Below are 12,805 nucleotides of genomic sequence, written 5' to 3' on the forward strand. Positions count from 1 at the left end.
ATAAGCCAAGTAATTTAATGTTTGTGGATGGGAAATGTTCTCATTGTATGACCTATGAGGTCACACAACGTGCCCATGGCCTACCTAGGATCTTCCGAAAAAAACAAATAAGGGTCAGTGCAGGAAAGGGTGCGAGTTTGTTAAAGATTTATTTTCATTTTGAATCCCAGACATAAATTAACTGAACCGTTCAAAAATTGTGCTTCCAAACATCAAGTGAAATAGTGGTCCTTTTTCTGATTTATTTACAGCAGATACAGAAGCGGTCCACCAGAAACTCGACTGTAGTGGACCTCCTGTCCTGGTCCCGGTTTGATTCGCCTTAACATACGCTCTCCTGAAAGACATGGAAAAAAAAACGATGAATGCTCACAGCGTTACATACAAGCATGTGCATATCAATAACACAAGATGAGTTCATCAGACTTCATAGGAGGGTCAATGCAGGCTGCAGCGTTACTTACCATTGCTGCAGGACTGTAGGCAATCTGGTCCTTTGCAGAGCTTTACGTCACAGTGGAAATATACCCGTAGGAGAGAATCCTATTTTTTTTTTTAAAAGAGCTAATTAATACGAGTGAAATTGATACAATTTCCATTTATTTTTTTCCTTGTACTTTGTCATACCAGGTTTGTCAATGTTGGGGGCTTCACAAATGAGAACAGCTTGACCACAAACCATTTGTGAAGAGAGGGATATTCCAGTTCTGAGGGGACAACTGGCAACCCTACAGTTGTGCGGCCATCGCCACTGTAAGGACACCTGGGTCGGAAACAAAAGATTAGCTTTGGTTTATCACAGCGCAGGCTTGGAATGTTAATTTGGATTTAAATATTTGTTTTAAAGTGTTTATTCCATGTGAATTCACCCTCTGACGAGCAGGGTCCATCTCGGTTGGTCGTGAGGGTTTTCGGACGGCGTGGCCCAGCAGTCCTCCAACAGCAGCACCAGATCCTCGTCCTCGTGGTTCGGAGCGAACACCTCGACGTGAACGGGCCGGCCAAGCTCAGCGACTATTTGAGGGTCCCGAGAGGAATAGAACGACTTGTAATTGGGGTCTGTTGTTGAAGGATTAGAGAGAAACAAGGAACATTATATTTTTCCAATGTTAAAAAAAAAGGAATTCATTTTCAAGCCATGTATGGACACATTGTGAGGATTTACAAGCATTCTTTCAAGTGTTTAAGACATTTAATATAAAATAAAATCACTTACAGACATGCATTTTAGGACATGGATAGTTTAAGGGTAAAGGTCAAGCAAAAACCTGTCCATCGTGACCTTTGGCAAACCTCATTTCGGTCCTCAGATTTGCCTCATTCTCCAGTGTGGACGGGTTCCCGGATTCTTCTCCCCGGACCTCAATGCCCAGCTGAGTAACCTGAGCCAGTGCAAAGCTACAATGCACAGTACGGCTACAAAACAATAATAATTAAAAAGGCAATTGGGTTCGAAGCAGTATACGTGAAGCATTTGGACCTCTTACTGGAAAGGAGCGTCGTGAAAAACAAGGCTCCGTGGCGGATGTCGCTTCACCTCGATGGCGACCCAGTGGGTTATGACCCCGTCCTCCGTCTGCAAGACACAACAAAAGCCGGCCACGACTCATAACCCCACCCGACCCGTCCAGAGACGGATGGGAGGTCATCGATGTGCATTTACCACAGACTGAGTGCCGCAATCCGTGAAGGAAAAGCTGAACGTGACGGCATCCTCGGATGTTCTCTGGGGTGTACATTTGGGGTGGTTCTGGCCGGAGGGGATCCAGACCGCCTCCAGGTTCAGAGGCGGGACGGTGGCATTCTGGAGGACGGTGATGTGGAACCCGTCCCCGTTGCACACGCCGCGTGTTGACATTTGTGGATCATCGTTTTTGTTCACCGCTGCAGAAAACGCACTGAGGATTAAAAGGAAGGACTTCATTCCGAAAACACGATGTCATGGTGTGCTTTCAGAGCTCATACCGTCCCTTTTACTTTCACAGGTGAGCGATATCGACTCTGCAATTTCAACTCTTCCCTCGTCTCCAAGCGCCATGATGACGACAGCCAGACGGGTGATGTTCTTCTATTGAGCAACAATGATTAGAGTATGAAAACATTTGTGCACATGCACAAATACAAAAAAGAATGAGTCTTCAGCTTACTTCTCTCCTCACAAAACATCCACCGCCCGAGACCGTGAAGAGACTAAAGCTTTCGGCCTCCCCAAAGGAGTAGAGGCACTGCTCCGCCACCGCGATGGCTTGGTAATAGCCGCCGCGTTGGTCTGCGTGCACATTTGGACACAAGCAGCGGATGACACCTCAGAAGCCGTGTCACTATCGGCGTAACGCGTCTTTGGTGTCGGACTCACCATCGACATAAATGGTGTGAGGCAGATCCGCGTAGCGGTCCTTCGACAGCTCCACAGACATGAACCCCTCGTGGCACACGGACGCGCCGCTGCGCAGAGCGCCGGACGCCGGGGATCCGGATGGTTCTGCCGGGTTTTCGGGTGGTTCCTCCGGGGCTCCGGATGGTTTCGCCCCAGCTCTTACTTCACGTTTCCAAAGAATCGGCGATAACAAAATGCACGTCACCAAAAGGGAGTGTGCTCCGCGGGCCCTCATCTTCGGATTGTGACTCTCTGCCCCACGTAAAGCAGCTGTTTCTCATTTGGCTTGATTGGTTTAAAAAAAAAAAAAAAAAAAACTGTGCTGGGAATCAGCCGTTTTCTGGAGTTTGCTCTCTCCTTATACTCCATATAGACTACACGAGACTCTGCAGGTGTGAGTTTAGTTTGTTCAAAATAACCAACACAGTTTTTTAAAAATTTAATCAGCAGATCAAACTGAAAGCATACAAGCAATGCGTTTAGACAAAAAAGTATTGTTTCTCACATGCAAAATCATACACAGGTTGTTGTTTTTTAAATCTCAATCAGCACATGAAAAGGCCGCTTCTTGTGCATGAAATACACTATGTCAGATTTTTAAAACCAACGTGTCAAGTTTGTCAAGATGTAATAAGTAAATTGAATAGTCAATGGACTCATTTGGCGTTGAGAAAAGCAGTTTAAAGGCCCCGTCGCTCTCTACTGGAGGTTGAGCTGCTCTGCGCTCTGGTTGTAAATCGGGTTTCGGATTTCACCATCTGACATTGAAAAGAAGTACAGCAGTTGAGCCACAGCATTAATTCATCTCCATCGTGCAGAGGAAGTCAGGGCTCACTTTTCTTGTTTTTTTTCTTCTTCTTCTTCCCAAAACCTGCTGCTGCTGCTGCTACAAAATAGAAATGAACATTTGTAATTGGTTTAAACAATAAGCGGCACGCATATGGGGCGCCAATGGGTGCAACAACTTTTCCAAGTACAATGTTTGGCAGTAACACAAAGTTGTTAAATAATAAATGTTAAATGTAAATGTTAAATATAAATGTTATATATAAATGTTAAATGTAAATCTAAATGTTAAATGTAAATCTAAATGTTAAATCTAAATGTAAATGTTAAATCTGAATGTTAAATGTAAATCTAAATGTTAAATCTAAATGTATATGTTAAATCTGAATGTTAAATCTAAATCTAAATGTTAAATCTAAATGTAAATGTAAATCTAAATGTTAAATCTAAATGTAAATCTAAATGCTGAGTTTAAACGTCAGACATGACGACTGACAATTACAATACTTACAGTAATTCATGCTGCAAGCCAAGATGGCAAGTCGGTGTGAATTAGCTCTGCCAAAAATTGTACTTGGAAAAGTTGTTGCATGTATTTACATGATTTTGTCTCTAAATGTTTGTAAAAGTGACATGTGAATATTGTCCTGCTGAACATGCAACATTTTACAAACCGCGCCCCATACACGGATACATTTATTCTGAGAGATGACACAAGATCAAATAGGTCAAAGTACCTCCGCTATTATTGTCTGCCTGGGCGGATGTGGCTTGTTGCCTCATCATTTCAATTTGGTTAGCTGTGGAGGGGAAAAAAAACAAAAAATAAGGGAAAAAAAAGTAGCTGAAAGAGCTAAAATGATGCATGTAACAAAATAAAAGATGCGTTCTTTACCGTAATAATGCCGACCAATGCTTGCTTGCCGTAATCTGTTGAAGAGGTCTGTAAAAGCGAGACTGAGTTTCTCCAGTTTGTCGTGACAACGGTGATAAAACGATATGTGGTCATTCGACGTATGTGACGCACCTCGGTGAAACCCCTGTTTGGCCCCCTGACTTTGCCCCAGCTGGTTTGGATCGTCCCCGCCGGTGCCCTGGGTGGGCGGAGGCCGATCTATTGGATGGCAGTAATTCCTGTTCAAGTAATCCTGCTGGATGGATGGGTCTTGATCATCGTTTTCTGAAATTTGAAAAAACAAAAGAGACAATCTTTAGAGAATCGTGATGCTCAAGTTAAAATAACAGAGACGTTCGCAACTCACTGGACTAAAGGATGCAACAACAAAAAAGGAAAAGAGAAGCCTGTGAACGCACCATAAACAAGATTATTGTCGCCCTCACCTGCACGAAAAGAAAACACTTTGAGTTACAGTGACACAAGACAGAAATATCACGTGTTCTGATTCGTGCATCACTTACATAGTGTGTGTGTGTGTGTGTTCTTACCGCTCTGCCGTTGACCTGTCGGCCCTCTGCTTGTTCCCTCTGGCGGAGCACTGGCGGCTGCAGTGGGACATTGGACATTACTGATTAAAGGACTAGTTGGACATTTTGGGAAACACGCTGTATAGTTTGCTTTCTTGCCACGAGGCGATTGAGAACTATTTAATACCCCTCGTGATCTTCTTCACAGGAAAGTGAATTGAAGGGTTTCCCAAAACTACACACTCTAACGTGTACCTTTCTGTCGTCCTGTGCAAAATACATCATTTTATAAATAACTCAAGAGGAAACTTTTGAAAGCAAACTTAATTTGAGTCATTGGCTCGCTGTATTAAACCTTACTCTTATTCCCATGAACTTTAACGTAAATGTCAAATTATGATGCTCACCTTCAGGGATCGCATCTTCAGGGTTGTTTGTATTTTCCATTTTTCTGTCACAACAGCACGCTGAAATAAATAAATGAAGAAAGCTGAATGAAATGAGACTTTTCCTTCCATCATCGGGGGGGGGCTCGACAGGTACTCACACATGCACTTCATGAGACAGTAGCCGGCGATGCACACCAGGACGAAAACAGCCACGCCAACGCAGGCGTAGATCAGCACAATGTTCTCTCCGCCCGCTGCACCTGCACAGAGAAGCTGTGGTTTTTACAAAAGACTCAACAGGAAACTCTCGCTCACCGGGTCCCCCGCCTCGCGCGTTTCGGCCTACGAGGTTTTGTGACCGTGGAAAGGAAGGAGAGGCCGCGTGTCTCTGCGAGGGGCTGCAGCTCGAGGGTGGGGGGGGGGGGTTGAGGAAGCGGCGCCTCGGGAGGTTGACAGAAATGATTTTTGTTTTACCTCTCTCAGCAAGCAGCTCCACTTCCACGCAGCCGCGTCCCCGCGTGCAGTTATAAAGGCCCAGGTCAGAGCCTTGGAGCTGGTCGATGCGGATGGAGTAGTTCCCCAGCGAGCCCTGGTTCGGAAAGGCCTTCAGGCGACCGTACCTGTGGTCCACGAACTTGATGCGGCCCTCCGAGTTGAGCCGGACCAGGTCGCGCTTGGCCCCGTGGGCCCAGATCACCGGGTCGGAATCATTTGCCGCAAAGATGCACGGCAGGAGCACGGAGGAGCCGAGATGAGCGGAGCGAGTCCGCTTCGCACAGACGTCGGAATGGAGGTTCGGCTCGTCTGAGACGGGAAGAGAGGGACACAAGAGCAAGGTTCCATTTTTGGTCGGTTATCTCAATAAACCATGAGACCGACAGTACAAACTCCTGGTCCCTATTACTGGAGATATTCCAACAATAGGATGTGACGACATTTTCAGATGAATAAATGGATTTAAACAATTGAGGAGAAAAGCTTGAAAATATTAAGGACACAAGAAAATACAAAGTCCATACGGATTTAAATATAATATTAACATTATAGGCCAGTAGACCAGAAGCAACTGGTCCTTATGGCAACAGGTTCGCCAAGCTTTTACAACAAAATATCTAAATTCTAACCACACAATTTCCAAAATCAATAAATTGAGAGAATCAAAACTTGAATGAAGCAAAATAGGTGACGTTCTATTCAAGGAACGTTTTTAAGAGACACACAAAAGACTATATACCTTGACTAAAAAACATTACAGCACTTAAATTGTACTCATAATGGCTGCTATCAAGTTGTTAATCAAGTTGTTAATCAAAATCTTGTTTCTTGTTCTTCTGAGTTTGTATCCCTATGGTTGAAATGCACTCATTGTAAGTCGCTTTAGATAAAAGCGTCCGCTAAATGACATGTAATGTGATACAATATTAATAAAAAGGGTCATTCTCTCATTTCCCATCAGGACTCACCATTTGAAGACACGCACATTAAGCGCAGGGCCGAGAGGAGAACCCACCCGCGAGCGTTCATCGTCTGCATCTGGCGCGGAGGGCGTAGATGCTGACAGAGCCGTGTGCTCCGAGCATCATGGGACAAAACCACAAGACCCTCACAGCTCACACACGGAAGGGCTTTGATGTCTTTCACTTTCACTCGAGAGGCAGTCAAACGTTTGGACGCCGCGCGTTCACTTTTTTATTCAAACCGGGTGCTCGTTGTGTCGAACAGATAAAAAAACAATTCACTCTTTGTCTTGCATTAAAGGGTAGAGTATTGTGAAATAAAAAATGCATGAAATGGAAGCCTCCTCCAGACCACTTCCTGTCAATACTCGCAGGAAGCTCTCATCCTCCGGCCCCCCTCTCAGGTTGGTGACCTCAGAAAGGACGGAGGCTGCACACGGAGGCGGCTCACTGCGGAGGAAGCACTACTGGAAAAAAACCTCCACACAGTAGCACAAGAGCCCGACCCCACGCGGACCTGCCACAGGTGAGCAAAGAAGGTCAATTATGACACACCGTATTCCCGCAGATTTGAGAAGTGTAATAAGATTTTTGGCCTGTTGTGTTGCTTGTTGTTTTTTAAAAGGAGCATCATAGTCCAATTCTTTGGGTCATTACCGAATACACCGTCAGCGCGTTCTGATTCTGAAAAATGAAGAAGTTCCCTAAGACTTGAAACTCCAGTGGTTGCAAAATAGAAGTCCTAAATGCACAAATGTCAATTAGAAGAATCCTTAGAGTTAATTTTCCGGTGTTGGGCAAAAGTGTTGAATTGTGCAGAGTTAATAATCACACTTGAAAAAAGATTCAACTCTTACAGAGTCAATTGTACTAAAGAGCTGGAGTCATTAATCCAGTGTCAAGATCAGATTCATTTGCGGCACTTAGTAGAGTTAAATTTACTCTTTGATTAAGGTTTTTAATGTAACTGCAGTGTCACACTTCTTGGTATCAGGTTTAACTCCATGTAATGTGGCGCATGGATTGCTGAGGGTGCGCCAGGAACCACATGGTTGTTGGTTCGCACCCTGGCTGCTCCATGTCAAAGTGTCCCTGAGCATTACTCCTAAACATGAATTACTCCCTGGGCTAAAATGTAACCACCATGTGTTAAAAATGCAACATAAACTGATAAAAGCATCAGCTAAATGACCTTGTATTGAACAATGAGTAAATTTGTTTTTGACACTTATTTCGAGTTGAATTGTTAACCCTTTGTTGAGTGTTGATTATACGCTGACACAAGACTGGGACAATATAAACACCGGCTTAGAGTTAAAGTTGAATCTCACAGAGTCATTTTAACTCACCACCCACTGGTGTTGAGAAACTCTTGAATATTGTTTAACTTTGTTAAAGTTACTATATAAGAGTTAAAATTAACTCTATGACAGTTTTAAAATGGCAACACTTTAAAAAGTGTTACACTGACACTGTGGAGTGTGGACCCCATGGGACACTTTAAACGTGTTTAAATTAACTCCAATAGTGTTAATTTGAGTCTGCCCATTTTGCTGAGTACTTATTATTTACCTATGACCTTTTCAAAGTTTCAGTTCATTAAACCTGTCACCTTTTTGTGACCTTCGCCTCTTTTAGCTTTTGGTTTTACCTCGACCCTCTCGGGTCACTGCTAGTCTACAAAACTTAAAGGTTGATGACAATCAAAAGAAATAACGAGGCAAATGTTGGCATGCTCAAATGAGGCATTGGATGCTAACATGGCATGTTAAGTGATAAGGAGGTTTCCACACACAGATCCTGATCCAGATGTTGAATACTGCTGCTACAGCGCCACCTAGTGTCCACATGGCATGCTGCACCCGGCATCACCCCCACTCAGTGGGCGTTTGTGCGTGTGTGGTTCCACTCACCTTCATTGTGCACTCATATATCTCACTGTCCAGTTGCAGGAATGGCCGGCCTCTGCTTCCAAGGACGCTTACTCTCCTTTTTCAACTACAGAAAGAAAAAATTTGTCAACTCCAAAAATAAGACAGTTGGAGTTTTGTACAGACTTCTTCAGCTGTGTGTCATCAGTTACATTATCGGGTAAGTCGCTGGACTGTACTTCCATTACTTCTTCTTACTTATTACCCTTAGCAAAGTATCCTAATATTAACACAGAGAAGCATACTTATGTTGACTTATATTCTCACTGCAGAGTTTTTATTTTCAATAGCCATGAGGAATAAATGCAGTAACTCAGATAGCCCGATTGCTTGTTGTCTATTATTTTCACTGAACCTATCAAGTGTGCAGGCTGAGCGGGATGGTGATTACAAATACATGGGCTCTTATGTCAGTTCTGGAAATAGAGAAGACAGATTTTAGCACACTAACATTGTTCTTCTGTTCATTGTCCTGCAGCGAAAACCCAGCAGAAAAGAAGCTCTAATTAGGCTAATTTAGTAATTAGAAGGAAAAGCTTCAGATACAGTTAATATATCAAAGGCTACTTTTAAACCCCATATAAGGATATTTTGATCATAGTGATTCCAAAAAAACATAAAACATATGCATTGAATAAAGTGACATATCACCTGTTCTGATTGTTGAATATCACAGAGACACGATACTTTCTGTAGTTTATTTAATTTTCGGCAACAGTATGGAAATAAAGACTTCTTTAAAAAGATCCTTCATCTGTTATATCCCCCCCCCCTCCCCCCTGCCCCCCTCCGCCCCCTCAGGTGGGTCTTTGTGAGCCGGAAGAGCTACCAGGAGACGGACGAGGCCGTCCAGAGCTCCGTCGTCACTAAAGTGAAGGGAGTCTCGATGACTAACACCGCGGACTCCGGTCTGCTGGTGTGGGGGCCCGAGGACTACGTCATCCCACCACAGGTGAGACTCGACCACAAACAAAGTGTAGCCAGCCAGTTGTCAGGGGGGAAAAGTTGAAGGCGCAGTCTAAACAGTGAGGACTCGAGGGTAAGCGAGTTTAGTGCTGGGGAGGGAGCCCGTGGGATGATGTCACCCACAACCACCAATTCGCTGTGTTTTCTCTGCATCCAGGCGGAAGATGTTCTCTTTGTTGTCACCAATTTCTTAGAGACGCCGAACCAGACGCTGGGACACTGTGCTGAGGTAAGAAGACCGATGTCTCATAGGAGCACTTTGAGTGCAGCGCCCCCTGCGTCCCGTCTCCGGACCCTGCAGGGGGGGGGGGGGGGGGGGGGGCCTCAGAGACCATCCTCACCACACAGATCCACCAGTAACAACCAAGCAGCCTGCCAGAGGACTGAGAGCTATGAAGGGACAGTTGTAGTTTACCTCCTGGGGAATTTCCATGTAACTGCCAGCCTGTGAGCGTGTTAGGATTTGTTTATCTTGAAAACAGGTACTGCTCCTTTTTGTCCAGCTAGCTGGACGGCGCGATGTGCCGTTTGGGCGCTCACTATAATGGTGTCAAAAAGTGTCATTGTGCATTTTATCTAGGAAAATTTGAATTTCAAATGGGCAAAAAAGCAAATTCTGTCTAAAAATGTCAAGCTAGTAAGAAAAAAGTGTGAAACACTAAATCATTAATAATTCTTAGTTTATAATACTGATACTACTGATAAACAGCTTTAACAAAAACATCTTGATACTAAATTCCATTTCTGAGCCATTGCGTCATAAGAATGAGATATGAAAGATCAATTAAGATTACAAGACACTTCAAATGTTATAATATTATTAATAATAATAATCTATATTTTATGTTTACTGCATTATTTGTGACTTAGTGACTCAGAATATTGACCTTGTAAGACAGAAGTAGAACTCCTGACTTGTATCTGAATCTTTGTCTCTGTGGTCTTTAGAGTTTCAAAGTGGTCGACGGTCGATGTCAAGGCGACGATGACTGTGAGGAGGGGAAGATGGTGACGGCTGGTAACGGTAAGATGGAAACAGAGTCTGCAATTTAATACGTCTTCTTGGTGCCGTTCTGAAATATCAATACAAATGCAAATTATACAAAACATGTGGTTCCGTTCTGAAATATGATTCAACAAACTGTCATTTGTGCTGTTTTATTTAAACAAATGCAAATGATACGCAAAACACATGGTGAAAAACACATATTTATCTGCTCAAGTCTATGGCAATGGAGTTAATAGCAGGATTTCTATTTATAATCTTTGCAAACAGAATCAAATATATCGTCCTTTCAAATGTGTGAAGCATTGATTTCTTCTGCCGCCTTATTCTGAAGGGATCATGACTGGCAAATGCGTGACAAAAGGTGAAAACTCTACTGGTTCCTGTGAAGTTTTCAGTTGGTGTCCCATCGAGAAAGAATACAAACCCAAGTAAGGATCAGTTCAGTCACATAAAACCTCTTCAAGGGTTCATCCAACTCCTGAAGGCAGATTACCACCATCTGATCGCACCAAATAGCAAGGCAGCGGATGTGTGGCGTATAACCACAATGTCTTCTCCACAGAGACCCTCTGCTGACAAACGCTGAAAACTTCACCATCTACATCAAGAATTTCATTAATTTTGCCAAGTTCCAGTTTTCTAAGTATGTGCGCTACTTCCACCCTCTAGAAGTGAGCAGTGCGCTCTCATGTACACGCTTCCTTGTTTCCTCCCAGGTCCAACGTTAAAGAAACCACCGACGAGTCCTATTTGAAGGGGTGTCGATACGACGAGGAGCTCCACCCCTACTGCCCCATCTTTCGCCTGGGCGACATCACCAGGCGAGCTGGACACAACTTCCAGGACATGGCCACATCTGTGAGTTAAAAACAAAAAAGGAGAGAGAGAGAAATCGGGAGGATGAGACGAGGGCGAAGGAGGCCCACAAGGTCCGGGAGCCCGCATGACATTTGTGACATTTGTGTCGTTGTCGCTTCTCCAGGGGGCCCACATTTGCATAATGGTCGAGTGGAACTGTGACCTCGACAGAGGCGACTGCCATCCACAGTACCGCTTCGCTCGCCTGGACATCAGCGACTCCAACCACACCATCGCAGCAGGGTTCAACTTCAGGTGACACGGGCTTTCTTCTGCGATGTGATGTGAGACACACAAATAGTTCTAGTTGATTCCTTGACAGGGAGAAAATGATCCCAACATTTTTAATTGTGCTTTGTATAATTGGATTCTCGTTTCTCCGTCTTTTCTCTCATCAGACACGCTCGCTATTTTAAAACTGCTGCCGGTGAGAGCTATCGATCTCTATTCAAAGTCTACGGTATCCGATTTAACATCATGGTGCACGGAAAGGTGAACACATATATAAAAGGACGAAGGCCTGAAATAATCTAAAGCATTATGTGGATGACATAAGCACCATTTCATAAAATATCTAAATCAAATCACTTTTACAAACACTACCGTTGCCTTTAACTTTTTTGATAATTATTTGATTTGTTATCCACCAAAAAATATTTCTGCTGTTATTTATAGGCTGGGAAGTTCAGCATCATCCCAACACTCATAAACCTTGCTGCAGGAATGACTTTGATGGGTGCCGTAAGTAACAGCAATAATAATGTGTTGACTAAATGCTTTTAAAAAAGCTGCACAGTTCACTAATTAAACCTAAATTCAATAGGGGGCTTTCTTGTGTGACATCGTCCTCCTCTATCTAAAGAAGATGAGGGTCTCATGTCTAGAGAGGAAGACCAAAAGATCCAAGTAAGAAATGCAGCACATCGGATCAGAGGTGGAGTTTTTTTCTAAATACTAATCTGTCGCCTTTCCACAGGAATGAGAGGAGAGTTTCTGAAGAGGGCGGTGTGGAGGACAGAGATATGTTGTAATAGGGCCATGTAGTCCAGCAGATTAAGTCAACATTGCATGAGAATTGTTCACGCTGTGATAAGCACCAAATTTGGCTATCAAGTACTTTATAATCAGAAAAGCACTTGCCGAATATGGAATTAAGGTCTTTCAGTGTAGAACTTTAACGACATGGCATATTTAGTTGATCTAGACATTGAAATGCACATATTCTGACGTAAGCTATTTAATCGTGCCACAGAAAATTCCATATAGCTGCTTTTTTCAAGAGAATGGCCATTTGTTAGACAAAATTCACACCTTTTGTTGTTCTTTGATTGGAAATAAAGTTTCTGATGGATGGAGTATTAGTCCAAGTTCCAAGTTATCTTTTTCATCCAAATTAAATTGTTTTTAATGATCAAGGTAACACTCTGTCTATTATCTCTCTCACCTTTCCACATGATTGCATAAATGTTACATACTCGTGTGTTGTATATCCAAACCTCTTCTGTTTATTCATTGTCCCCTAAAATTCCAAAAGCATTTGAAGAATATGCTGTCCACAACGTTGTTCCAAAGATACAAGCTCATTCAGAAATTCCAGTTTGAAGGCT

The 12,805-nt window shown here is 43.3% G+C and overlaps 3 protein-coding genes across 4 annotated transcripts; 1 reads left to right on the top strand and 2 right to left on the bottom strand.

The window, feature by feature from the left end:
- Window positions 1–80: 80 nt before the first annotated feature.
- LOC119217070 (zona pellucida sperm-binding protein 4-like) lies at window positions 81–2,663 on the bottom strand. The gene is made up of 10 exons (XM_037470420.2): window positions 2,357–2,663; window positions 2,148–2,269; window positions 1,966–2,068; window positions 1,664–1,884; window positions 1,488–1,576; window positions 1,283–1,416; window positions 870–1,059; window positions 628–763; window positions 465–543; window positions 81–337 (listed from the first exon to the last, which is right to left on the bottom strand). The coding sequence occupies exons 1-10, from the start codon at window positions 2,610–2,612 to the stop codon at window positions 246–248; spliced, it is 1,422 nt and encodes a 473-aa protein (XP_037326317.2). The 5' UTR covers window positions 2,613–2,663; the 3' UTR covers window positions 81–245.
- Window positions 2,664–2,688: 25 nt separating this feature from the next.
- On the bottom strand, window positions 2,689–6,680 carry LOC119217072 (uncharacterized). Of its 2 annotated transcripts, XM_037470435.2 has the most exons (11): window positions 6,441–6,678; window positions 5,452–5,781; window positions 5,136–5,237; window positions 4,996–5,055; window positions 4,610–4,666; window positions 4,478–4,504; window positions 4,191–4,343; window positions 4,059–4,106; window positions 3,901–3,963; window positions 3,213–3,263; window positions 2,689–3,135 (listed from the first exon to the last, which is right to left on the bottom strand). In XM_037470435.2, exons 1-11 carry the CDS (start codon window positions 6,508–6,510, stop codon window positions 3,077–3,079), a joined length of 1,020 nt encoding a protein of 339 aa, XP_037326332.2. In that variant the 5' UTR covers window positions 6,511–6,678; the 3' UTR covers window positions 2,689–3,076. The 2 variants fall into 2 exon arrangements, with proteins under 2 accessions (XP_037326332.2, XP_037326354.2); XM_037470457.2 differs by lacking the exon at window positions 4,478–4,504 and having other exon boundaries at window positions 4,191–4,277; window positions 6,441–6,680.
- A 1,703-nt stretch (window positions 6,681–8,383) lies between these two features.
- On the top strand, window positions 8,384–12,502 carry LOC119214441 (P2X purinoceptor 5-like). The gene is made up of 12 exons (XM_037466217.2): window positions 8,384–8,525; window positions 9,167–9,317; window positions 9,489–9,560; window positions 10,280–10,355; window positions 10,672–10,768; window positions 10,903–10,983; window positions 11,057–11,198; window positions 11,323–11,453; window positions 11,597–11,690; window positions 11,874–11,939; window positions 12,022–12,104; window positions 12,175–12,502. Exons 1-12 carry the CDS (start codon window positions 8,389–8,391, stop codon window positions 12,227–12,229), a joined length of 1,185 nt encoding a protein of 394 aa, XP_037322114.2. The 5' UTR covers window positions 8,384–8,388; the 3' UTR covers window positions 12,230–12,502.
- Window positions 12,503–12,805: the final 303 nt, after the last annotated feature.

This window comes from Pungitius pungitius, chromosome 3 (assembly GCF_949316345.1).
Source record: "Pungitius pungitius chromosome 3, fPunPun2.1, whole genome shotgun sequence".
Lineage (NCBI taxonomy): Eukaryota > Metazoa > Chordata > Actinopteri > Perciformes > Gasterosteidae > Pungitius > Pungitius pungitius.